This window comes from Topomyia yanbarensis, chromosome 2, assembly GCF_030247195.1.
Source record: "Topomyia yanbarensis strain Yona2022 chromosome 2, ASM3024719v1, whole genome shotgun sequence".
In the NCBI taxonomy this organism is placed as follows: Eukaryota; Metazoa; Arthropoda; class Insecta; order Diptera; family Culicidae; genus Topomyia; species Topomyia yanbarensis.
The window spans coordinates 9419923-9442487 of NC_080671.1; the positions used below are offsets into that span (position 1 = coordinate 9419923).

A 22565-nucleotide genomic window follows, 5' to 3' on the forward strand; every position below is an offset into this window, starting at 1 on the left:
GCCTAGGCAAAAGTTGCGTCGAATGTGCGAACGTACGGAATTCGTTAATAGTTCTAAACACTGGCTCAAGTAAAATGTTAAAGCAGCTCCTCTGAAAAATTGTTCTCTGGCCAAAACAGAAAACGGTACATTCTTATACTAACAGCGAAAGTATCACATGTCGACCCTTTAAACGAACTCGAACAACATAGCCAGTCGCATCAAATGCTGACACAATCCAAAGTTTGTGTGAGTACAGATCCTTTATTCTGTTTCAGGTTAGATTTTTGCGTAGAATTTGTTTCACTATGTTATAATCTCAACTGATTTGAGGGCAAAATCAAAACATTTCTATTTAAAATCATTAGCGTAATCTTTACTAGGTGTTTTATTCTAGTTCGCGAGGACCCTTGAGTGCATGTACATTTTAAACCCCCTTTCATGTAAATGATTTGTTGTGGACACCGGTGGTCATTTCATCTGCAAATGAGCAAATTTGCTGTTCAAATATTACTCAAAATTTCTAGTTCATATGCTTATTGTATCCCGATTTATTTTGAAAATATCATATGAACGAAGTTCAAGCGACTTTTTTCACAGCAAGGGAACGGGTGCAAGTTGTACATGGTTTGATACTGTGTGCGGGTTTCAGAAATGCCATAGTGCTTACCGCTCATTGTGCTGCCCGAACGATATAGCCACGATGTTGCTCTTTTGGAATGCAAGGATCGACTGACTCAAACAGTCACACGACACCTCTATTTATAATCTCGTGGGATTTGATTGAGTAGCTAGGCGCTTCCTATTGACGGCTCTGTCCGGAATAAACTAACTAATGTATGGGAGTTTTCACGTTTTCCGATATCTATATATTTGTACGGATTTTCCAATAGTGTACTATTGAAATACATAAACTATATAGCAATAGAACATAAATTCAATAAATTCCGTATTGTTCAAAATAGTAACGCAAAAAAAGTGATCTCGTTCGATTTGAGATTTTGGAATGACACCCACCCCAGATAGTGCAGTAATACATTTTCAATGTCAAAGAATCATTCAATGAATTTGAAATCCTGATTACACGAGCCTCAATTAGTAGGGTAGAATGGGTTATGGTTTTTGGCTCATTCCTCGGGCTGCAATTGATACAGGTTTGTCAAACTTTGATAGTGTAGGTTTACTGCGACGGACTTCCGGCTCATGTTTCATATCTTTAGGTAACTTTTGATAAAAGCATTTTGCTCCGGGGGTCCGTTTGACCCTATCTTCCTCTAAATGTAAAAAGTAAAAGTTCAAAAACTGCCCAAACTAAAAAAGTAATAAAATTTCGTGATTCTATCATACGACCTAACATTAAAAAAAGGCACGGTAGCCCACCGAGTGCATCATACAAATATAGTTGAGACACCATTTGTGTATATAACAAGAAAAATAACAAATTTCAGAATTCTAAAGCACTGCTCATGTGCATTAGAAGGAAACATCTCATAGAAATCATTATTCTAGAAAGATTCAGGTAAAATTACATTTGATTCAATCGTTAAATACATTTGTTTTACCGTGAGGATGTTTTTAAATGCTCCATCGCCTCCAACAAGTAAAAATGCTGCAGCAATTTGTTCAAGTTGTAGTGTACCTTTTAAAATTAACTGTGCTAAGACTTTGTAGTGGGAAGGCAAAGTCCTGGTACTACAATTCCTTTGCGGAATTTCGTCTTCCTACTGACACCGAGAATCCTATGTGGACGGGGTTCGAAAAGAGAGTGGGAAGAGAAGTAGATGTAGGATTGTAGACCTTCTCACTTTTTTTTAATCCAGAGCGTAAATCACGATTGTCTATTCGGTGGAACGACATTTAACAAAATGACAATAGGGGAAATGATTCACTCCCAGGCTTGTGGTAACATATTTGAATCAATGAACAGAGCGAAGCATTGTGATTGTTAATCTTCCACTGAAAATGTATGGAATAAAAGCATTGCGGAAACCATCGATGATTATCTTACCTTTTAACCCTTTGCATAATCTCAGTCGTTTTTTGATCGGTATAGAAAAATTAGCAGAAAATTGTAAATTGCTTTTTTTAATTCGTTTTTTAAACACTACTCTATGTGTTAGCTTAGAGGAGCCGTAGATCTTTTGTATATTTAAAAGTTCTTTTTTCGCGGCGGGAAAATATTCATTTTCTCGCCAACTATTTCTTTCGGGTGATCCATGACTCTCGCGTTGTCGTTTACGTCCGTAAGATCTTGTTTACTGCCTGTATACTCGCTATCAGGCGTTCTTCTTAGTTTCTTGCCCTTGCTGATCCGAAGTATGAACTCCCCATTCTTGGTAGTAGCTTCGTCACAAGTGGTATTGGTTGTTGAGGTCATCATTGCCTGAACAGCAGCCACAAATTAGGCAATCGTCTGTGGTTTATGTAAAGATATTAGAGCCAGATTTTAAAGTGCTGTCGTCATAATCGAAAAGAAGCTAAACAAAGACAGGTGACAATGTCACAATGTTACTTAGGTCCTATTTAAGACTCTCTACAGATTTCTACGCAATATATTTCGGCATCCCATTGCAGTTGCCCGAACCCATGCCGAGAACCGCAGGATGGAATCGTGAAGGTTTTTTAGGGGACAGATGACAGGTCAATACAATGTATTATGGGCTTATTCGTTTTCTTCTTATTTCTCCTGGCATAATGTTTCAACTCGAAGCGTTCAAACGGTGTTCATTATTCAGCTTTCATGTCACTCAGTAATTCCATATTAAATTTGCAAAAGGGCGAATAAGATTTGTAAACAAACTTTTATTTTGATGGTTTCTCTTAACTTACTATAATTTCAAAGCAGAAAACAATTGAAATTACTTCTACGAAGGGTAAAAATTTACATTAACGCATATTTTTCGTGAAATTCCACTCTGCAGCAGACTAATGAGCGAAACAAGTTTGTTTACAAAAAACACTTTCGCTCTTTTGACAAATTAATATTGAATTAACTAGAAAATTGAGTTTCAAAAATTGAACCCGCTCAAATAATTCAAAGCCCGCTGTGGAAGAGCACGGATGTTATGCACCTCAGAGCAAATAAAGAGAAGAATAACAAACGCTCTTTGCACTTTTCATGCGAACCACCGCTCTTCTCTTTTACTACACTACACTTATACTTGTATTCCACAAACAATCCGATATGGAAAATAAGAAATACTTTCCTTGATTTATAACATCTCGCGCTATTTTTGCCAGTATAATATGCTGTCACTTGGTAGTTTTCAAGCCAATAAATATATCGTAGAGAAGAAGTAGCGAGTTCTGTCCAAATACTGTTGCAATAAATAGTGATCCGGCCCATTACGCAGATAAGATTAGCTTTTCCAGGCAATACTCCCACGATCGGCTGTGTGGAGTTCAAATTGTTTTTGTTTAGGGAACATAGTATACTCTCGGTAGCCGGCTGCCCAGAGTTTAAAAATAACCAAAAACTAAACAAGATCATCTCTTTTTCGAGTGATCGTGCACTCGAAGACTAACTAAACAACTACCTAATAAAATATGCTTTACAGGTCGCATCGTTTGCTTGGAGCGAATCCTAGACCTGATACCCTTCCAAACCACCAACTCCGCGACACCTATGGAAGAGTCTGATGAATCGTCGTCCTTCCGTTAAGTAGGTGGAGCATCAACACTTCCTGTCTACCTTATCCTTTATCCTTCCCCGTGAACGATGGAGATGGGGGCGGCCGGCAATGATGGCTATCATGCTGTTGAGGTTTTAATATGGGTCGGATTGGTATGAATTCCTACTTACCACTTCCTAAGCAACTCTTATTAGATAATCAGCAGTCAAACATGATGAAGTCAGTGTGCAATCCGCCAAAATCATCGTCACAACGCAACGCAACGCAACGAACCACCGCTCTTCTCTTTCACAATAAACTTCTTCACTCCGATGCGTTGTGCTCCCACACATGTATTCTACTCCATGGCTGCACGCCACAAAGAGTAAAAATAAAGAGGCTCTTTATTGTGTATCTTGGTCCCACGCGCACGTGAGTAGAGAAGGTAACCAAAAAACATTTTTAAAACGTTCTTCTGATCAAACTTTATCTAAATTGTAGTTTGATTCGCCTTCTTACCTGCTTTCCAGTGAGGGGAGGCTCAAAAAGTGGCTTTTCAAGGTGACTCTTTCAACGAAATTGTGCAGCTCTTGGTGCACAGATCTTACTCTTTTTTGTTTTCAAGTTTCTCTTTGTGCGGTCGTTCTGCACATCGCAGTGTTTTTCTACTGCTCTATTTTTAATCGGTGTATTTCGCTCTTTGTGGCTCATTGTGTGAGCAAATAACAAGCCTGTGGAAGAGAAAATAATATCCAAACATTAGTTGACCAGATCATTTTTGTTGAAAGTTTTCTAATTTGCATCCACTCTGACATCCCGATGAGTTTCCTTCGTGAGAGCGATAACTGTTGGCGTTAGCAGGCCATGACATTTCGGAAAGTACCATTCTTTTGGTTAGGACTATAGAAAACTCGCTGACAGGTTTCACGAATAACATGAAATTCCGTTTCCAACTGGATCCCAAAGCATTCCAAACGTCATGATGATCCCGTTGGCGTCGCTGTCCTCGTAATTGAGCTGCTTCTTCTGAGCATCAATTGGCATTCCTTCTAGTAAAGCGTCATCATTCGCACAGCATTTATGGAGGTGTGATCAAGTCTTCCTGCAAATGCTTCTCTCACTGTGTCGACACCAGAACTTGCATGGAATCGTTCTAGGACAAATCAGAAGTACTTTTTGTCGAAGCGTCGAACACACCTCTCAATTTAGTGCGGTGGAACTGTAACTGTCTGGTTCCATCGCGCAATGGTGCGGAAGGTATTAGGTCATTCCCGGATTTTCGGGTTCTACACACGTCTTGGCTCTACTAGTAACTCTGAGACAAATATTCGTTGATGAATCCACGTTCGTTCACTTCATCTCCGGAAATCTTTCAATGCTACTTTGGTTCGACTATGAGTAGGTATCTATATAAAGTTCACCTCGCATGTATCGTCTTGTGGAAATGTCACGTCACCTCCAGTTCATCGATGGTCCAAAACTACTTCAGTACATAGTGCAGTCATAGTATATAGTGATAAACGCCATTTTGAGATAAGCTGCGTTAGATATGCCAAGTTACCTGCCTGAAAAATCTGCACAAAATGGCGTTTGATTTAACTTGGTTACTGAAATATAGCACAAGACGTGATGAGGAATTGTGTATTTTTGGTTCAAATTCCTGTATCTTGGGATAGGTTCAAGTTATATTGAAGTTTTAGATGTTTTTATTTGTACAAATATCTGAGAAATACAATGTCAGAAACATTTTCAAAATTAAAATACATGTATTTCGAAAAATGCAGTCTTTGCTTTAAACTGTATATATTACATATTTGGCAACACTGTAACCAAAAGTTACTATTTTGCGGAGATTCTGGGGCCAATTTCCTTCGAAATGCATCTCATCGATGGTTTCTAGACCGAATTAAGCTGAAAATATGCAAAAATTACAATGCAAAAATAGTTTTAAAAAATCATATAATATTATATACTGCAGTTTATACTGGGCGCACTGCTTTCAGCTTCTTGTTTTAATTTTTGTTTTTGATAGTGAGCAATGGTCAGGTTTACCCTCTGCTGCTTGCTGATCATTTTGTCTGCCTTTTCCCTCGCTCGTGTTTGGCACCCATGTCGTCGTCGCTAGAATAGCTTTGATTTTTGTTGGCAAATGCTTGGTGCATTTTCTGTTTCCAAGTGACGTTGATGTAGCGATCTTATTTCTTGTTCATTTCTCTAACTAGGTATGGTAACTTTTGGCATGGGGATACCAGGGAATATTGTTTGCTTGACAGTCTGTGGTATATCAGAAGATGTCGAAGGCTGTTTGGTGGTGTTGGTAGTAGTAGATGAGTTTTCTTTAGCTGTTTTGGCGCATGGCTTACCGTAGTGTGCCGTCTGCTTGCAGAACTAACACGTGGGCGTCTGCCCAATTAATGTGCATAGGGTTCTTTGTAGTCGCAAAATTCTTCGCGCGAGAATAATTTTCCGGATAAAATTTGATTTTTTCCTTCTCACCGGAGAACGTGATAATATTTCAATTTCGTGGAAATCAATTAAAGCGTCAAAATATTCAAAGAAAAGCGACAAAGAAGTACGATAGACTTGTTTTTCGCGTTTTGGAATAGCGACAGCCAGACAGCGAGCGCAAATAGGATACCGTGATAAACTCATTCGCTCATTCTCCGGCGGTTTTATTTATCCGAAGAAATAACACGTTGTATTTATCCGGAGAAGTTGTGTGAGTGCCAATAACTTTTCGTGTGAAAATGTGAATTTTTATTGTCGCAGTAGCAAATTATCCGGACGCATTTACTCATATGAGCGATAAATGCAATGCCTGCACGGGGGTGTTAGTTTTGACGTTTTCATATTCGACATCGTGTTGCATGTTATTCTTCGCTACGCAGCTTTCTGCCTCTGCTAAGGAATTTGTCTCGTATGGTGTAATTGTATGTGTGACTCTTTTGTGAGCTCAAGTTCTATTTTCACCTTGATCAACTGCTCCACCTAGTATTTTCAAGGATTAAATTATGCGCCGTTTTTGTGTACTTGAAGACAAGGTGTAAATGAGAATCTTGGAATACATTATTCTGTATTAATTCGTGGCTAGCTGTGATGTTCTTTTTTACTTTTTAACGACATTCAATTAGCTAGAAATGAATCGTGTGAATGGACGCTGAATAGGATGTGAAATACAGAGATCGAAAAACTAGAAGTGGCATTACAAACAGGCTCAAAATCTTACGGATTAATCTTTTGTCTTCTGCTGGCAGGAGTTGTGATTTTCGTGGAAAAGTAAATCATTAACACATCGTGATATTCAAGCATGCATTAGTGAACACAATAGTTTCTTCCCAATATCCAACGTTACTAAAAAATCGATTATCTTTTTTCCCTCCCAACAGGAATGGGCGGCATGACCCAAGAGCAAGCAGCCGCCGCCATCCATGCGGCCAAATATGCCCAACTGAAAGCAATGGGCCACAATCTCGACCAATTGCCACCTGGATTCTTGCCACCACAGCTGGACATCGCCAAGCTAAGCGGAAACAGCCAAAGTACGGACCTCTCGCTAAGTAAACTGCAATCCTCGCCGAACGTCACGATCGAGCCGGCTTCGAACCGTGACGATCGTCACCACCAAATCAGCGCCCAGCAAAAACTTCTCTCGCTAGCAGCTGGAAACGGAAACCACAACCTGAACAACAATTCCATCCTCAACAGTGACACGATTCGGCGGGGGGATTCCTCCGAACCGATGGATCTTGGACTGGATGGACCGCAGCATAATGTGCATGATGATGGAAACAGCTCCGGTGATGAGCGGAATTACTCCGACGATGAGGGTGTCGGTACGAACTAAAAACAGTTCGTTCACCCACCCTGATTCGTCACGATTTTTAGCAGAAATTAAGATCTGATACAGATGATGCCATTCGGTGCGCAGATCGACCTCTACATGCAAATATTTACTCTACCATAAGGGTTTAGTTTTTGGTTCGGTTTTTGCCGAACCGGCAAGAACAAACTGCGGACGAGAAAATGAGTAAATTCGTTGTGCCATCCTTAATTAAGTGAGTATGATAAATATTCTCGATATATTAGTACTGTATAAATCCATCCAAAACTGCAAACAGAGAATATTGTCGTCCTCCTGTGCGAAAGCGTGCAAAACTGATAGCTGTTGACTTGTATAAATGAACAAAACTGCAGCTCGTAAACGTTATACCTCAGGTTAATTTTGCCCCCTTAGTTCCGATGATAGGACTACCTAGTGTTAAACAATGCAACTATAAGGAATATACGAAGATAGACAAACTGCAATCCGTAATTAAAATACCTCATATTGAAGAAGAAGAAAACTTTTAATTTAAAAATTCCTTTTAAACGAGAAAAAATAAGATATTTCACGTTGTACTACTTACCTAGTGATGATAAGAGCATATTTACAAACAGAAACCAGTTGAGACATAATCCGTCAGTCTACCTCACAAGATAGTTAGAGAAAGTTACGATTTTAAAAAAACAACACTTATACGCAACTCCAGAATTACCATGAAGTGTAAATAACAGGCAACCAAAACCGAAAACAACGCCCAGTTCTTTAAAAACTTATCATAGAAGAAATTTACGTATACTAATCTCCTAAACAGAGAAACCCAAACCTCTGTATACGCGAACGCTATCCCGCTATTATACCTTTTTCTATTCTTAGAGTTTCAACTGAAGCACGACATACAAATTGCAAATCTTAGTGCACAAGATACGAAATTTTTATCAAAACTGATATACGAACATTACACCTTACAAATGTATACTGAAGGAAATTGAACACCTACCACACACATATGATTAGTTTTTCGAACGTTAAATCCGCACTTCTTTCCAATCAGTTGAAAACTAACCTATACGATACTTACTTGTAATATCAACCAGAAAACAAAAACGAAAATTCGCTAGTATACGGCCCAATAACAACAACAACAAGAACGTGAAGAGCAAATAATAAACATGTATACTGACAGATACGATGTCTATACGATTTACCCACAAGTAATACGATCAAAACGGAAACCGATACGATATCAATTCAAGTATACTGAAAAGAGAACTACAACTATGGTTGAACGCTCTTTTTTCAAAGCATTTATCGTTTCATTTTCTCCTTTTTCTCGAGTGCTTCCTCGAATCTCAGTTTAACTAATACTCGATACCATTAAAGCTACCTCTTATTACACATCCGTGCATATGCGGGATGAAAAAAAACCTATCTCAGGGCGAAGGAAATCCATAGATTCATTCACGTACGTAACAAACGAAAAAATAACACAAACAGTTGTTTATTAATTTATTAAGTTACTTTTTGTTGTTGAAAAAGTCTGTTTATTTTGTTACTCCGTGACATTCTCATGTGCTTGACGAGCAACAGTAAACAGATTACACATCCATACACACTAGTGCAACATAAAACGGGTATAATATTATGTTTAACTACTACTACTACTACTGTTTAAAATAGTCCTTGTTTACTCGAATGAAGGTAGTTTTTTAGTTAGGTTTCATAGCAACCGTAGATGAGCTTCGTTAACAACAAGGACACTCGTGCGAAGCGAAGTTCAAATAAGGGAATCGTGTGAGCGGACGCTGAATGAACTTCAACTAATTTCTCTCTTCGCCGTGAATTAGAAAAAAATACCGTAAAGTGATGTTTTTCTTGACCAAAGGTTTGTCGCTTGCAGCCTATTATGAATCTCACATTCTGCAGTTGGAAATTGATGCAAATGCATAAAGTGTGCAAGTAGGAGTTTCCTTGCTACTTGTGTTCTGATATGCCCGGCAGACCCCATTTGACAGGGCGGCCAAGGTGCTTCCAACTGAGTTTCGTATTTTCGAAACACAAACAAGAAAATTAAACAGCAAAATAAATTTTACCGCGTTTATTCATCTACTCTCTTCTACTGTACACGTTGGTGTGCTGCTACTGCTGGTGGCGGTAAATGGACGATTTCGTCCGACCAGACGACTTCTCCCGCCCTCCCGGTATGTCGTTGGCTGCTTAGGCAGTGGTCCTTGGCGTTTAGTTATGGAGGTGAGCTTGGCTATTTTGTTGGAACCTTCCTAGCGACGTTGGCGGCGAATCGCGGGATCATCTACTCGCCGTAAACGATCCCGGAAGTCACCGCGATGTACTTCCCAGGGTGAACCTTTATCCACCCTGCTTCCTTCTCCTTGACGGTTAACTGTGAAGGAAAACTTGGGTCATTCGACTAGGGTTGCCACCTCTCCGAGTTTGGCCCGGAGTCTCCAGGTTGTACATCAATTTCTCCGGGTCGACGATGAATTATTTTAACTGAAATTGCTTGTTTTAAACGAGTTCTTCTGGTGTAAAAGTTCTGCAGCGGTCATTAACTGTTGATCAGAGAGAAAAGCTTCGTTCCGCCCTAGTGAGAAATTTTGGTGTTTACCCAATTTTCCTCCTTAGGGTGAAATATAGCATAGTTGGAACCTCCCTAGCGACTGTAATGACGAATAACCGAATTTGCGCCCAGCAAAAATTCCGTTGCCCCTCTACTGACAGCTTCACTCTACTTCTCCTGTTAGCTGGGGCAATCCTTATCCGGCTTATCCTCCACAGCGAGAGTGGCCGGAGCTTTTGGATTTTTTGGCGTTAGCCGGGGAGTTGAAAGTTCATACATATATAAATCGACAAAATGGTTAACAAACGCGAAAAATTGATAGCTTAATGAGAAAAGCTTACAACAGTGGTGTGCATTAAGCTTTGCCAAAACAAAGCACTAAACGGTAAATATGAGTCAATTATGGTAATTGATACCTTGACGAGTTACAAAAAGACTGCAAGAGTATAAACTTGTCTCACTTAGATTCAGCAGATAGGTCTGGTTTCAACGTACACTCGTGCTTCTATACAAGCCTATCCCCGCTCAGTAAAAATCTTCGGGTGAAAGCCTCGCCGGAGGTGGCAACCCTACATTCGACTGATCCTGCACGGTGAGAACGATACTGATGTCACTTGGGTCCTTTTTATTTATCTGGGGAAGCGAACGGTTTCTTCACAATGAGCCCCGGACCACTAGCCGGCACTTTCGACGGAAGCTACCGTTGCACACGTGTAGCTAACGTTTGTTACTGTGGTGGAACTGTCCCGAAAAAACACAATTTTCTGGACGTCTGGTTGTTACCGTGGTCCGTCATTTTCTGTCTTAACTACCATGGCCGCCTTCCACCTCAACCAAAAACAACACAAACCTCCTCGTCGCATAGCTGTCATCGATAAACAGCATAATCAGCGCAAGAGGAGACCGGTGGCCTACCTGAACTCTGTGTTAATTATTTACAATTATACAACAAAAATTACTACACCTAACTGGACTGAAAAATCGAGCAAAAATATGAACAAAAATTTGCAACTAAACGTGAACGGTTCAAAACAGCGGCGAGCATAATGTTGCGTAAACACATAAGCGGACCCTACACGTGCAGAAATATTGTCAATAAATCGATTATTGATCAATATATTGATCGTGTAAGGGTATCTTGAAAATATTGATCATGAAGAAATCAAATGGGATTGACGTATTGAAGCAGTCTTGACAATATTTTTATTGACAATATTCTTGTCCCGTGTAGGGTCACTATACACTATATATAGGCTATACACTCTACCCCGGTCAAACCATTCGGAATTTGATTCGGAATCCTGAATGGAGTCAGTATGGATTCCAAATCAAATGCAACAACCGATCCTGAGTCGGAATCGGTTGTTGCATTTGATTTGGAATCCATAATGACACCATTCAAAAATCCGAACCGGTTCCGGTATGAGTTTAAGGACATTATACATGCGAGCCACAACATAGCTGCCACGCCGCACACACCCCTCTCCCCTGCCGAACCATGTATCTGACATGAGCAAATATAAAAATACGTTTTTCAACACACTAACCTTGCTGGTGTGCCACGAAACTGCTACTTAAGGAAGCTAGAACATTTTCCTATACAATCAATCCGAGTTTTTGACGGAATGCCATCTGTTGCTCCTATTTTGTGCGAAAATATTACCCCTCTTCACTTGGGGTTTCTTTTCGAAACACTCTTATTTTTCTTCTTCTCGTTTTCATTGCACTTTTTCAACTGCACTTTATTTACACACTACTGCAAAAACACTCGCGAAACATTAATCGTTTACTAACAAAACTTCAAATTTTCTGCCAATGTGCAGATGACCAAAGGAAAATGTTCGGAAACTCTCATTTGTGCGTTTGAATTTTCACTTCAGATTTCAGATTTTCTCAATGTAAACAAGCGAGTCGGTGCCTAGCAAAGGGGCTTCCACATATCTTCACCTTAACTGGGACGGAGTGCATAGACAAAAATAGGTATACTTCCACCCAGTGCTCGATTGTTACCCTGATGGGTTACTACAAGGGGCCATTCTTTAATGATGAACCGACTTTTTTCCGTTTCAACAAACTCAATATTACTGACACTTGAACACATTTGGTGTTGGATGAGGCAATTTGACAACATGTATGAAAATAACAACTGTCGAAACAAGGCATGGCCAACTTCGCACAGCGCTTCAAATGTTTTTTCATCATAAACAGTACAATATCTTAGCGGACGAACAGTGTATTGTTACTCCAATACTATGATTTTAATTTTTCTGGCCTATAAATTCTGTGCAATAGTCTCTTATCATTTGTTAAACAGAAGCCCACCAGATTGTTGATTATGATCTGCTAGCAATCACATTGTTCATTCCGTCGTCTCCACACGATTCCTCAAAAATAGAACGAATGCTTCGTTGTAAAGCGGCTTAAGAAAATCCGGTAAGTCATCTGTACAAATATCACGAATCTCGTGTAAACTCAGGTATATAAATATATAGGAAAGAGTATGAAAAAAAAACAGCAATAACAGTCGCACAATCATGCCGCAGTATTGAATCTCACATTTGGAATCTCACGGTATGTTTTTTTTTTTAAGTTAATAAACTGTACTTAAAATCGAATACTTCCTGTGTACAGCTTCCGGCTTATTGCTTCCCGATAAAAATTCTCAGATTCAAACAAAGAAACTGATCACCGTGTAAATAGTCAACACCCTTTACCCGTAGTAGACAAGTAGTAGCTGATTCTAGAGTCTAAATCGTTGTAAGTGAGCGTTAGATACAGATAAGCAGCATGAATGAATGAACTTGATCAAAAACTGATTAAAATAATACTATTATTAATAATGAAGATAAAAATTCTTGTAATTAAAATACGACACTAGGCGTTACTTATTCGATTGATGTTTTTTGGATTCGATGGAGTCAAACAAAACGGAGGTTTCCCAAAACCCGGCACCCGAATACAGAATAGCTAAATTTTAAATTTAAGGATTTAAAAAAGTGAATTCTTTCGAAGAGAGAAAAAATTCAAATGGTTTATGTTTTTCTTTATCCGCTCGGTTATTATTTAAATTTAATCAAAAAAATACACGCTTTTGGTTGAAGTTTATCGCTTAGACGGGGTTCAAATCAAAATTGTTTAGTAGACGGGAGGCAGAAAAATTCAGTGAATTTTTCGTTAGTTATGTTGTATGTTGTACTTAGGCGGGGACGGATTCCGCCCTGTCAGAATTAATTACTTTTCCAATTGTTTGAAGCAATTATATTTATGTTTGTAACAGAACTTTGCGACCCGCGGACAACCTGAACTCGTGAAACAGATACAAAATTCAAAAATGTAGATGATAGCACTACTAGCACTAGTAAGTGTAGCTGGGCCAGGTCGGAGAAGGTGAAAGAGTTGTTAAATATTAACTATGACTATTACAAAATATTTTATTGAATGTGTGATAGATTTACTCTAAAGCATGGGCATAAATGAAATGCTGTTTGCATTTAAAAAAACAAGTTAATAATAATGGACAGAGCGAAACAACCCTAGAATAAAATTATATTTAGTAAGTAGTAGCTAACGAAATGGATATAGAATGCGCAAAAAGTAAGAAACTATATTTAAACAAACACAAGAGTTCGATCAGTAAGTAAAGCTACAACTTCTCGTAGTTTGTAAGATACTTTTAATTTTCTAAGTTTTTTTTTATAGTTATAACAAAACCGTCATCGAGAATTATATATCATTTTTTCAGAGAAAAAATATATTTAAAAATTATATTTTCTTTTTCGTTCTTACTTTCCGTTTGTACCGAAATATCGCCCTGCCCTGTTGTTTGTTTATCCTCAATCTCCTATCTGTTGTTGTCTCACCATTTTTTATCCCATTATTTTTATCTAAACCAAATCGGTTGACAATTTCCGGGGTGTGCCTTTTTTGAAGTCGAACAAAAAAAGAAATCTATTGGAGTGCGAAAAATAGCATCAGCTTGATTCATAGATAAGAGAGAAGAAAAAAACAAGTTCCTAAAAAAGTAGACAAAAAAAAACATTTTTACAACCTCACGCAAACAACAAACTTCTGATTCGATCTATTTCCAAGCAGCTGTAGAATGCGCGTAGAGCTATGTAGTAGTAATTTTTTGCAAGCCTCTGAAACCGATTGCATTTGTATTATTACTTGTAGAAGCTAGATGAGGGAAACACGTTAAAGACAATAATAAAAGTTCCAGATCCAGAATTACCCTTGGAAAATGATGTAGGTCAGACGGCAGGATCTCTCCATCAGAACACGCGAGCCTGTTTAGTTTAAGACCAGGATGACATTTGTTCGTCACTCCGATGAAGCTGTAAATCATAACCTACTCGAATGAATGCGAGATTTATTTTGATCACAAATAATAAAATAATGAATAAGACAAATAGTGCAATAGGTTTTAAAACGCGGTGGCATCGCTTCGATTGGAAACAGTTGTACAACAATGTTATTTAGAAGAAGAAGAAAAAGCAAAAGTGAACAAAGTACTAAAAATGAGATAATGAAAATGGTATTCTCGCTGTACATTAGAAAAGCGAAACAAAACAAATCATTGTGTAATTGCTTTAGGTATGCATAACACTACTACTAAACCCATCTGCATTGAATATAAACTCGTATGGTAAGAGCATTTGAAATAAATTAATAAAATCGTATAACTGAGTGTTTTATTATCGAAGATTGTCCATATCGAAATTAGTTTGCCCTTCTTTCATTAGCTTTTGGCCATTTCTTTCTGAGACTTCTTGTTATCACTACTTGAATGCCGCTTAGGTTAGTCTTATTCGTCTGCTTCGATAATCAGTAGTACGGCTCAGATTCGCATCGGCTCCACACCGAGTTGCGCGTTCCGTGTTTGTTGGCTTGTACGACAGAGCCGTTTCGTGTCGCCTGGAAGTCATATCGAACCATTGATGGGACAATCTTCCTTGGGCCCGAAGGGAATCCAGTAGTTGAGATCTGGCAATGCAATACTCGGCACATGCCCAGACAATGTATTCGATATCGTGATAACCGTCGCCAAAAGTGCAGGTACCGCTTTTTGCGAGCCCAAAACGTGGTAGATGAGCGTCTAGCGTGAGGTGATTGGACATTACACGAATAAAATCCCGACCCACATCCATTCCTTTGAACCAAGGTTTCGTTGATACCTTCCGGATAATAAAATGTGGCCACAATCCTAACTCTCCATTACTCCACGATGTTTGGCAAATTTCTAGCGTCCTCTGACGAGATATAGTAAATGCTATATTACTCCCTAAGGAGAAAATTGGTTCAGACCCGTCTTTATGCATGTAGGGCACAATACCTAACTATAATTAGTCCACGCATTTGCGTTTCAACTTCGTCTCTTCAGAACCACGGCACTTGACCACTTGTGCCCTTCATGCCTAAAGACGGTTTTGAACCAATTTTCCTCTTAGGGAGTGATATAGCATTTGCTAGTGTTTGCCTGCTTAGCTGAAAACAAGGTTCGATTTCAGTAGGTCTCATCAGTAAACAGAACCTCTTCACCTACGGAACATGGTAAGGTAGAAGTCGTTCAGTACGTTCACTAGTAGTGTTTCCAATTTTGGACTTAGCGTCAGCCCGGTGCAGTGCTGCGAAATTTCAAAATCAGCTACTTATTTCTGCATGTATTTACCGAAACCAACATTCAGATTCACCGCCTCTTTCATTCATTAACTTTCCAACTGACTGAAACTTCATGCATGAAACGAATGCTTGAGTGCAGGAAATATAAATTCCTTCACCAACCAAAGCACATATTTGATTTTTTTGTGGGCAGTTTGAAGGCAGAAGCTTGCATCTTCTACATTTTCGAGCATAAGTGAACTGCATAATCTATATCTGGTGCACTTTTGCTCAATAATCGCTCTCATAGGTAGAATAGAAACAAAGTTCAGTTCGCTTCTGAAACCGAACATGTCCGAGCTTGAATGCGCTGTGTCGAGAGAACGAATGACGAAGGAAACGAACCAAACATTTCATTCATCGCGACGGGCATGAATTGAATTTTGTTTTCTTTCAAGTTCACGCAGGGATGTCAATTTTTTCAAGCTGTAAAGTGTAATGTGCCGTGGTTCTGAAGAGACGAAGTCGAAACGCAAACACCTGGTCTAATTGAGATATCGTAAAAAATTCGTTAAAGCAGATTGGGCTTTCGTAAATGTCACCTTCCAATGCGTTCGTCTTAGCTAAAGAGCCCGCTTCTTGATTACCCGGGATGCAGCAATGCGTGGGGACCCAAACTAAGGTAATCTTGTACGATTTTGCAGATAAAGCACGCAGACCATATTTTTCCAGGAAATACGGAATGTGCTTTCAAGGTTTCACCGAACGAAGAGGCTCTCTTTTGAGCTGAGGCAGCCCAATACGAAGTAGTAATGATCGGTGGGTAAAGTATCAATAATCCCAAGGGTATACTGAATTGCAGCAAGTTCTGCGACGTAAACTGAAGCAAGATCATTGAGTTTGAATGAGGCATTCGCCTGATTGAATGTACCGAAGCCAGTGGAGCCGTCGAGACTTGACCATCGGTGTAAAACATCTTATTGCAGTCAACTTCTCCAAATTTACTATAAAAATATTTGGGATCCCTTGCGGACATCTGTCATCCGGGATTCCAGGAATCTCACCTTTCATGGATGTGGCGAAAAATACAGTTGAATCAGAAGCATGAGAGAGATTAACACGATTTAAATACGAATGCCATGAAATCTAAGTACAAGGACATAAATCAGGTACGAGAATTGAATTCCACAAGCCTATTTGTAATTACTAACGGGTTCAAGATATCGCAACGAATGTATTTAGAAAACTTCTATTTCAGGTTCAATAAAAAATGGGAACAATTTCAATACCTTTCTGTAATTAAAGTAAAGAGCATAATTTGTTTTTTTTCTAAGAGAATTGCTTTCTGGACTCCCTAGAAATGGGTGGCATGTTTCTTTTCGCTCGAGTGCTGTCAGTTCGATCGAAGATGGCGTCGAAACAGCAAGCACTCCGCGAGCGTGTTGTACGGTTTTACGAAACGCATGGTCATTGTAACCTCTAGACTAGCTCAGTGGGTGGTTAGAGGGGAATTATGCTGGTACTCGTTTTATACGTACACATACTCACCACGGGACTCATTCACTTTGGGAACTACGGGAAAACGGACCATTCATAGCTGCTGGCAACCAAGGTAAAAGACCAAAAGGTATGCGCTATGTATCACGACACTCGCAAGTGAAACCTTGAATTTTCTTTCTCGTAGAACACCCGAAGACGAGGGCTGACGACTCCTTTCGAGTCCGGAGGACGATTTTAACCTTGTGGTAAATGTGCTGGTAATGTTCACTCTGTGACAAACTAAGCTATTACCCAAATTACATTCTTACTATTTATTGTTACCCTTGACAAAAACATAAATTTGTACAAAACTTAACTATGTGACGTCACATTTAATTTTCTACTTGCGCTTTAGAAATGGTCGTTTGTTGGTGCAGATCTGGTAGAAGATGACTGCTGGGATTAATGAACATTGCGGCTGCTGTAGACGAAGTTATGGTGGCTAGTCGATTTGTGACTGGTGCTTTGTAGCCGAGTCTGAACTGCTTTAGCTCGGTGTTCCAGTTCAGAATCCAAAATGGCGACGAAGCTTCCGACGCCTCCATATGTGCTGTTTTCTGGCATCGAACGTACCGTCGATTTTCGTACCTTCATAGCAGAGACTCACGGCTCTCCCGATCGTGCTCTGTCCACTGCGAGGCTTGTGGTTGAGAATGCGACTTATCGTCGACCTTCCTGCTGAAGAGATGTCCTTCGGACGAAGTCCGAGACCAGAGATAAAAAGGCCCGCTGGGGACCTGCTGTTTCGTGCTTTTCTATTTTTAGCTTTTCCTACTTAATAATTAGAATTAAGACAATACCTTTTAAATTCATGTTAATTACACTAACCGTACTAACATCTTTTATATATCCGATACGTTTTTAACATTCTCCTTACTTTATAACAAAAAAACATCATAAGCACACTGAACACCATTTAGGAAAAATACAAAAATACTTTATATTGACTATGTTAAAACCGCGCGCACTTCCTATTTCTTTGGGCGTTGGGAGCAAAAAGAACGTTCTTGGTCATTGCTGAGTCTGACTTGGCTCGGATGGTATCAAGAAAACCTCAATTTTCTCCATATCTGACACTTACATTGTTTAAACCTGGCAACCCTTCACATTGCTGCAGCGATGAATGACATGTTGCGCGACGTCATTCGCTCAAACCGTTGTGATTGAGTTACCCTAGTTGAGAGTGCTCCCGCGTGAGTGACTCCTCCGTCCCAGACGTAAACGTCAGACTTGAAGGACTACCACTCACACAGCTGACAATATACCTAGGGTAGGACTTAGGATTCTTGGAATTAATTGAGCTAATCTAGAGTATGTTTTCATTGTGGCGAAGCCGACAATCAACATTGTAACCAGCGGTTGATATCATCGTGGAAAATTTACAGACCACTTTCGAGACGAAAACGTGTCCGTGAGTACAGTTCACCGGATCCTGGCATCCCTGAGCGTAGAGCGTAACGTTGGAAGAAGAAGAAAACGTTGAAAAAGCTGTTCAACAACAAGAACGGAACGGATTTGCGTGACGCCGGCCGAAAATATCACTACTCCCATACCTTGATTTACCGAACCCTCAAAATGGAGGACATCATCTGTCGGAAGAAGACTAGGTCCCCCGAGTCGAAAGTTATTTTCAGCTCTCGAAGACCCACATTCCAGGAAATGACAGCTACTATTCCAGCGACAAGTCGGCCACACCCCCGAATTAAAATATAAGTTTAAGTATAAATTTGAAAAAAAAAGTTATGCTGTACATCGCCATATCGGACAGAGGGATTTCAAAGCCGTGGTTCAAGCCGAACGATCTAGCCATCAATCAACATTATCAGGAGGAGTGTCTTGAGAAAATTCTTCTGTCGTTCTTAAAGGAGTATCATGCGGATGGGAAGCACGTCTTCTGACCGGACAAGGCGTCTTCACATTACGCCAAGAAGACGCTGGAGTATTTTGAGTAGAAAATGATACCACACGTGCCGAAAGAAAGGAATCCGGCCAACTTACTCCAGTGCCGTCCCATTGAATACTTTTTTCATCTCCCTCAGTTCCCCAGTGTATAACAATAATTGGCGGGCCAAGGATACGAAGCAGTTGACCACCAGTATCCGGAATCGTATCGGGAAGATGGACGGCTTCATTGTCTTTTTAAGAATAACCATGTTTTTAATAAAAAATACTGAATACACTGATTATTTTTTTGTCTTTCAACTACATGACTGAAAAAATTCTCATTTTTTTATTGAACACTTGTTACCTGATGTGACATCCCAAGGTACCCTTAGAGTCGAACCGTAATACAAGATATTTGAATATTAAAACCTGAGTAAAAGTTTGACCCATTAACTGACTCCTTAATCTCCAAGAAAACTTGCCATCTACTCTTTGCTAGCATAGGCCATTTGAATTTCTGTAGAGATCAACCATCCAAATTCTGTAGAGATCAACAAAGCAATCCTTCGTCACTTTTCCTTTACGGAACCGAATTGTCGATGCGGAATAGGATCATTCTCTCGAATAGACTCCGGATACAGGACATAAGTGCAATCGGTCGATATGAACTGTGATCGGAGGCTGGTTTTCTTGGTTTTGAGAAGGGGATGACATTCACTTGCCTCCAGCCATGAGGGACAATATTACCCTCAAGAAACTTGTTGAATAAATTCAACAAACACCTCTTCGCAGAGTTTTGCAGATTTTGCAACAAACTGGATTTAACTCTGTTCAACGCCGGGGCATTATTGCTGTATGATAAGAGAGCAAGTGAGAACATCCAAAACTGTGATTCGTTCGCAATATCGCGGGAGAGACGCGAGGCGATAGATTTTCTGTGCCCAATTTTAATTTCGCCTAGACAGACTTTCTTGGCGAAATAGCACCCGACGTATGCGAAACCGAAACAGTTGCAACGAAACCGCAGAATATTGAAACGGCTGGATATTCGTTTCAATATTCTGCGGTTTCGTTGCAACTGTTTCGGTTTCGCATACGTCGGGTGCTCATCAGGCCCCAAAGAGGGCTCATCGATGATTCTCGCGCTTTCTCGTCGACGAACCGACGCTAATACCCGCGTTTTTTGGCTTTCATCAAGCGTTTGGTCTGAGCTTTTTTCGCAATGTCGAGAATCAAGCCAGTCAAAATCCTGGCAGGGCCGTATTAAGACTACGCGGAACCCCTGAGCATTCTTGAGCTAGGGGGCCCTATAATTGAACAGGTATAAACAACTGTAGTAGTAGGATGATAAAAAAAGATTCCCAGTATTAAGGAACCATTTCCGCTCCATGTCACTCTGAGAATCTTTTCCGAATTTGAGCCAAATCAGTCAACCGTGTTGAAATTATTTTAAAAAATAAAGTGGCATTATAAATATACGGAAAACAGACAATTTCCGATTTCCATAACCAGGTGTCATTGCCGATGTCCAAACATCGTCAAAACACAAGATGAATTATATCTTTAAAGGTTACTTATTTTTCTGACCGATCTGACCGATGGTGGCAAACGTGCTAACACACTATATGCGGTAGTACGAGTTCGAACTCAGGTGAGCTGCGCGCAGTGAAATGGACTTATCAACTACGCTATGCTATTCCAAGATTGTGTAATCTGACTTGCATAATTTCAAGACATTTTTTTGAGGATTAAGGATTCCTAGATCAAAAAGGAGGAATATTGGGGTAGGGTGTGATAAACGTCCATTATAGGAACGTTATCCAGTGTAACAAAAATTTCTTCGTGCACACTCCATAATTACCATAAACGAAGCGCACAGCTGTTTATAATTTCAGGAATATTTTATGTACTTTGCACATTTTCACTTACATTGATTCGTTTAGTCACTGAGAATTGACATACAAGTCAAGTTTTCAACTTGTGTAAGAAATAAAACTGTCGCTTTGAAATGACAACAGCAAGTAGCAACGTGCCACTGGTCGACGCTTCGATCGACCAGCAATCGCGATACGGGACTTGTATGCAAACTTGGATACAATAGAGATTCACGCATGCGAACCTGCATACGCTGGTGATTTTCAACGTATGTTCATTTAAATGTTTACACAGGTTTTTCGGGAAAGTTTGTTCTAGCTTATATGTCTGTTCTCTGAGGTTTAGTATTGTTCCTGGTATGATAGCTTCTTCATGTTCCTAATATGATGAAATTAAACGGAGTCGACTTCTGATTTTGGAAAAAGTCACATTTTTTTTCTTTCAATGAATTTTCCACTTCGCTTACTGATGCTCAAATTTGGGAACCTTTGAAATCAAACTATACTATTTTGAGTCCAAGCGCGCGAATCGTTTCGAGATTCAGTTTGTTCATTCGTTTCCGATAAAATAAAAATAACGGTTCTTTAAAATATTGTCCCTTTTTGCAAGAATTGTTGGTGAGGTAGATTTTTTTTTCATATTCCGATACATGTTTTGTGCATTGTGACCGGCTCATGGAGGCGTAAAAAACGGACTGGCAATAATAACAGTATCCCTATTTAATAAATTGGTGTATCGAAGACAGCCATTAACATGCTCACTATTGAATACCTGTCGTTGAATACCTTAGTCATTACGTAAAACTGTACTGTTTGAAATTGCTTTCAAAACGACACAAATAAAATTACCCAAATTTATCAATATGATCGGTACAGTTCGTTTCAATGGCAGGAATGTAAGGAATGTAATTTTCATCCTGAAGAAAACCCCATACCGTACCATGCGAATTAAAATTACCAAGGACTAGTTGCGGTCCTGGTAGAAATTCCGTGATAATACAAAGCGTTCGGTGCCCATCGAGGCTCTAGGAGGACTGTACATGGAAGCAATGCAAAGGTTTAGAGATTAGAGGTTGCAAAGTGACAACTTCAATACCTGATGTCCAAGGGTGGTTAATTCGATTGAAATAATAGCACTTATTAATCCCCACGGTGTCTTTTTTTAACAACTTTATGCAAAAAAATTCAGCATCTCTGAAACTTCAGGATATGAAAGAATGGGCTTTCCCCTTTCATTTGAAACCAAAATCAAAATAATCCGTCGGGGGGTCTAGAGCAACTTTTTTTTGAAGTTTTTTTTCGTGAAAACATAGATTTTACAATGGAACTAGTTCATATTTCTGCTCCTAGATGGTGCTTTAGACATTCGAACAACACTAAAAGTGAGAATCTGATAGATTATTTAATTGTCTACAACTTTGTTACCAACTAAAAACCGAGTTGAAATTATTCCGAAAAGTAGTTTAATATTTTAACGAATTCTAAGTCTAAGTTAATTTCATAGAAAACAAGCACAATTCACAAGCACTTTTTTTATTTGCCAAATAGTTGTATTTAGTTCAATAGTGAACTCAGCCGAATTTGAGAGCTTTGAAAGTCATCTTTTAGCTAAAAATTATAATTCCCTGATACAGGCCACCATTCATATTTTTGGGATGAGAAGTTTTAGATAAGTGTTGACC

At 39.4% G+C, this 22565-nt stretch overlaps 1 protein-coding gene and 1 long non-coding RNA gene across 10 annotated transcripts in view; one reads left to right on the forward strand and one right to left on the reverse strand.

Annotated features, from left to right (window-relative positions):
• The window catches only part of LOC131682029 (protein abrupt), a 240229-nt gene extending 225585 nt beyond the window's left edge, over window positions 1-14644 (forward strand). For all 9 annotated transcript variants that reach the window (XM_058963188.1, XM_058963186.1, XM_058963190.1 and 6 more), the window contains one exon: window positions 6977-14644. In XM_058963188.1, coding sequence (XP_058819171.1) covers window positions 6977-7434 — 458 coding nt within the window. In that variant the 3' untranslated portion in view covers window positions 7435-14644. The remainder of the gene's footprint in view (window positions 1-6976) is intronic.
• The window catches only part of LOC131682030 (uncharacterized), a 42491-nt gene that overhangs the window by 18226 nt on the left and 1700 nt on the right, over window positions 1-22565 (reverse strand). The gene's annotated exons all lie outside the window — the stretch shown is intronic.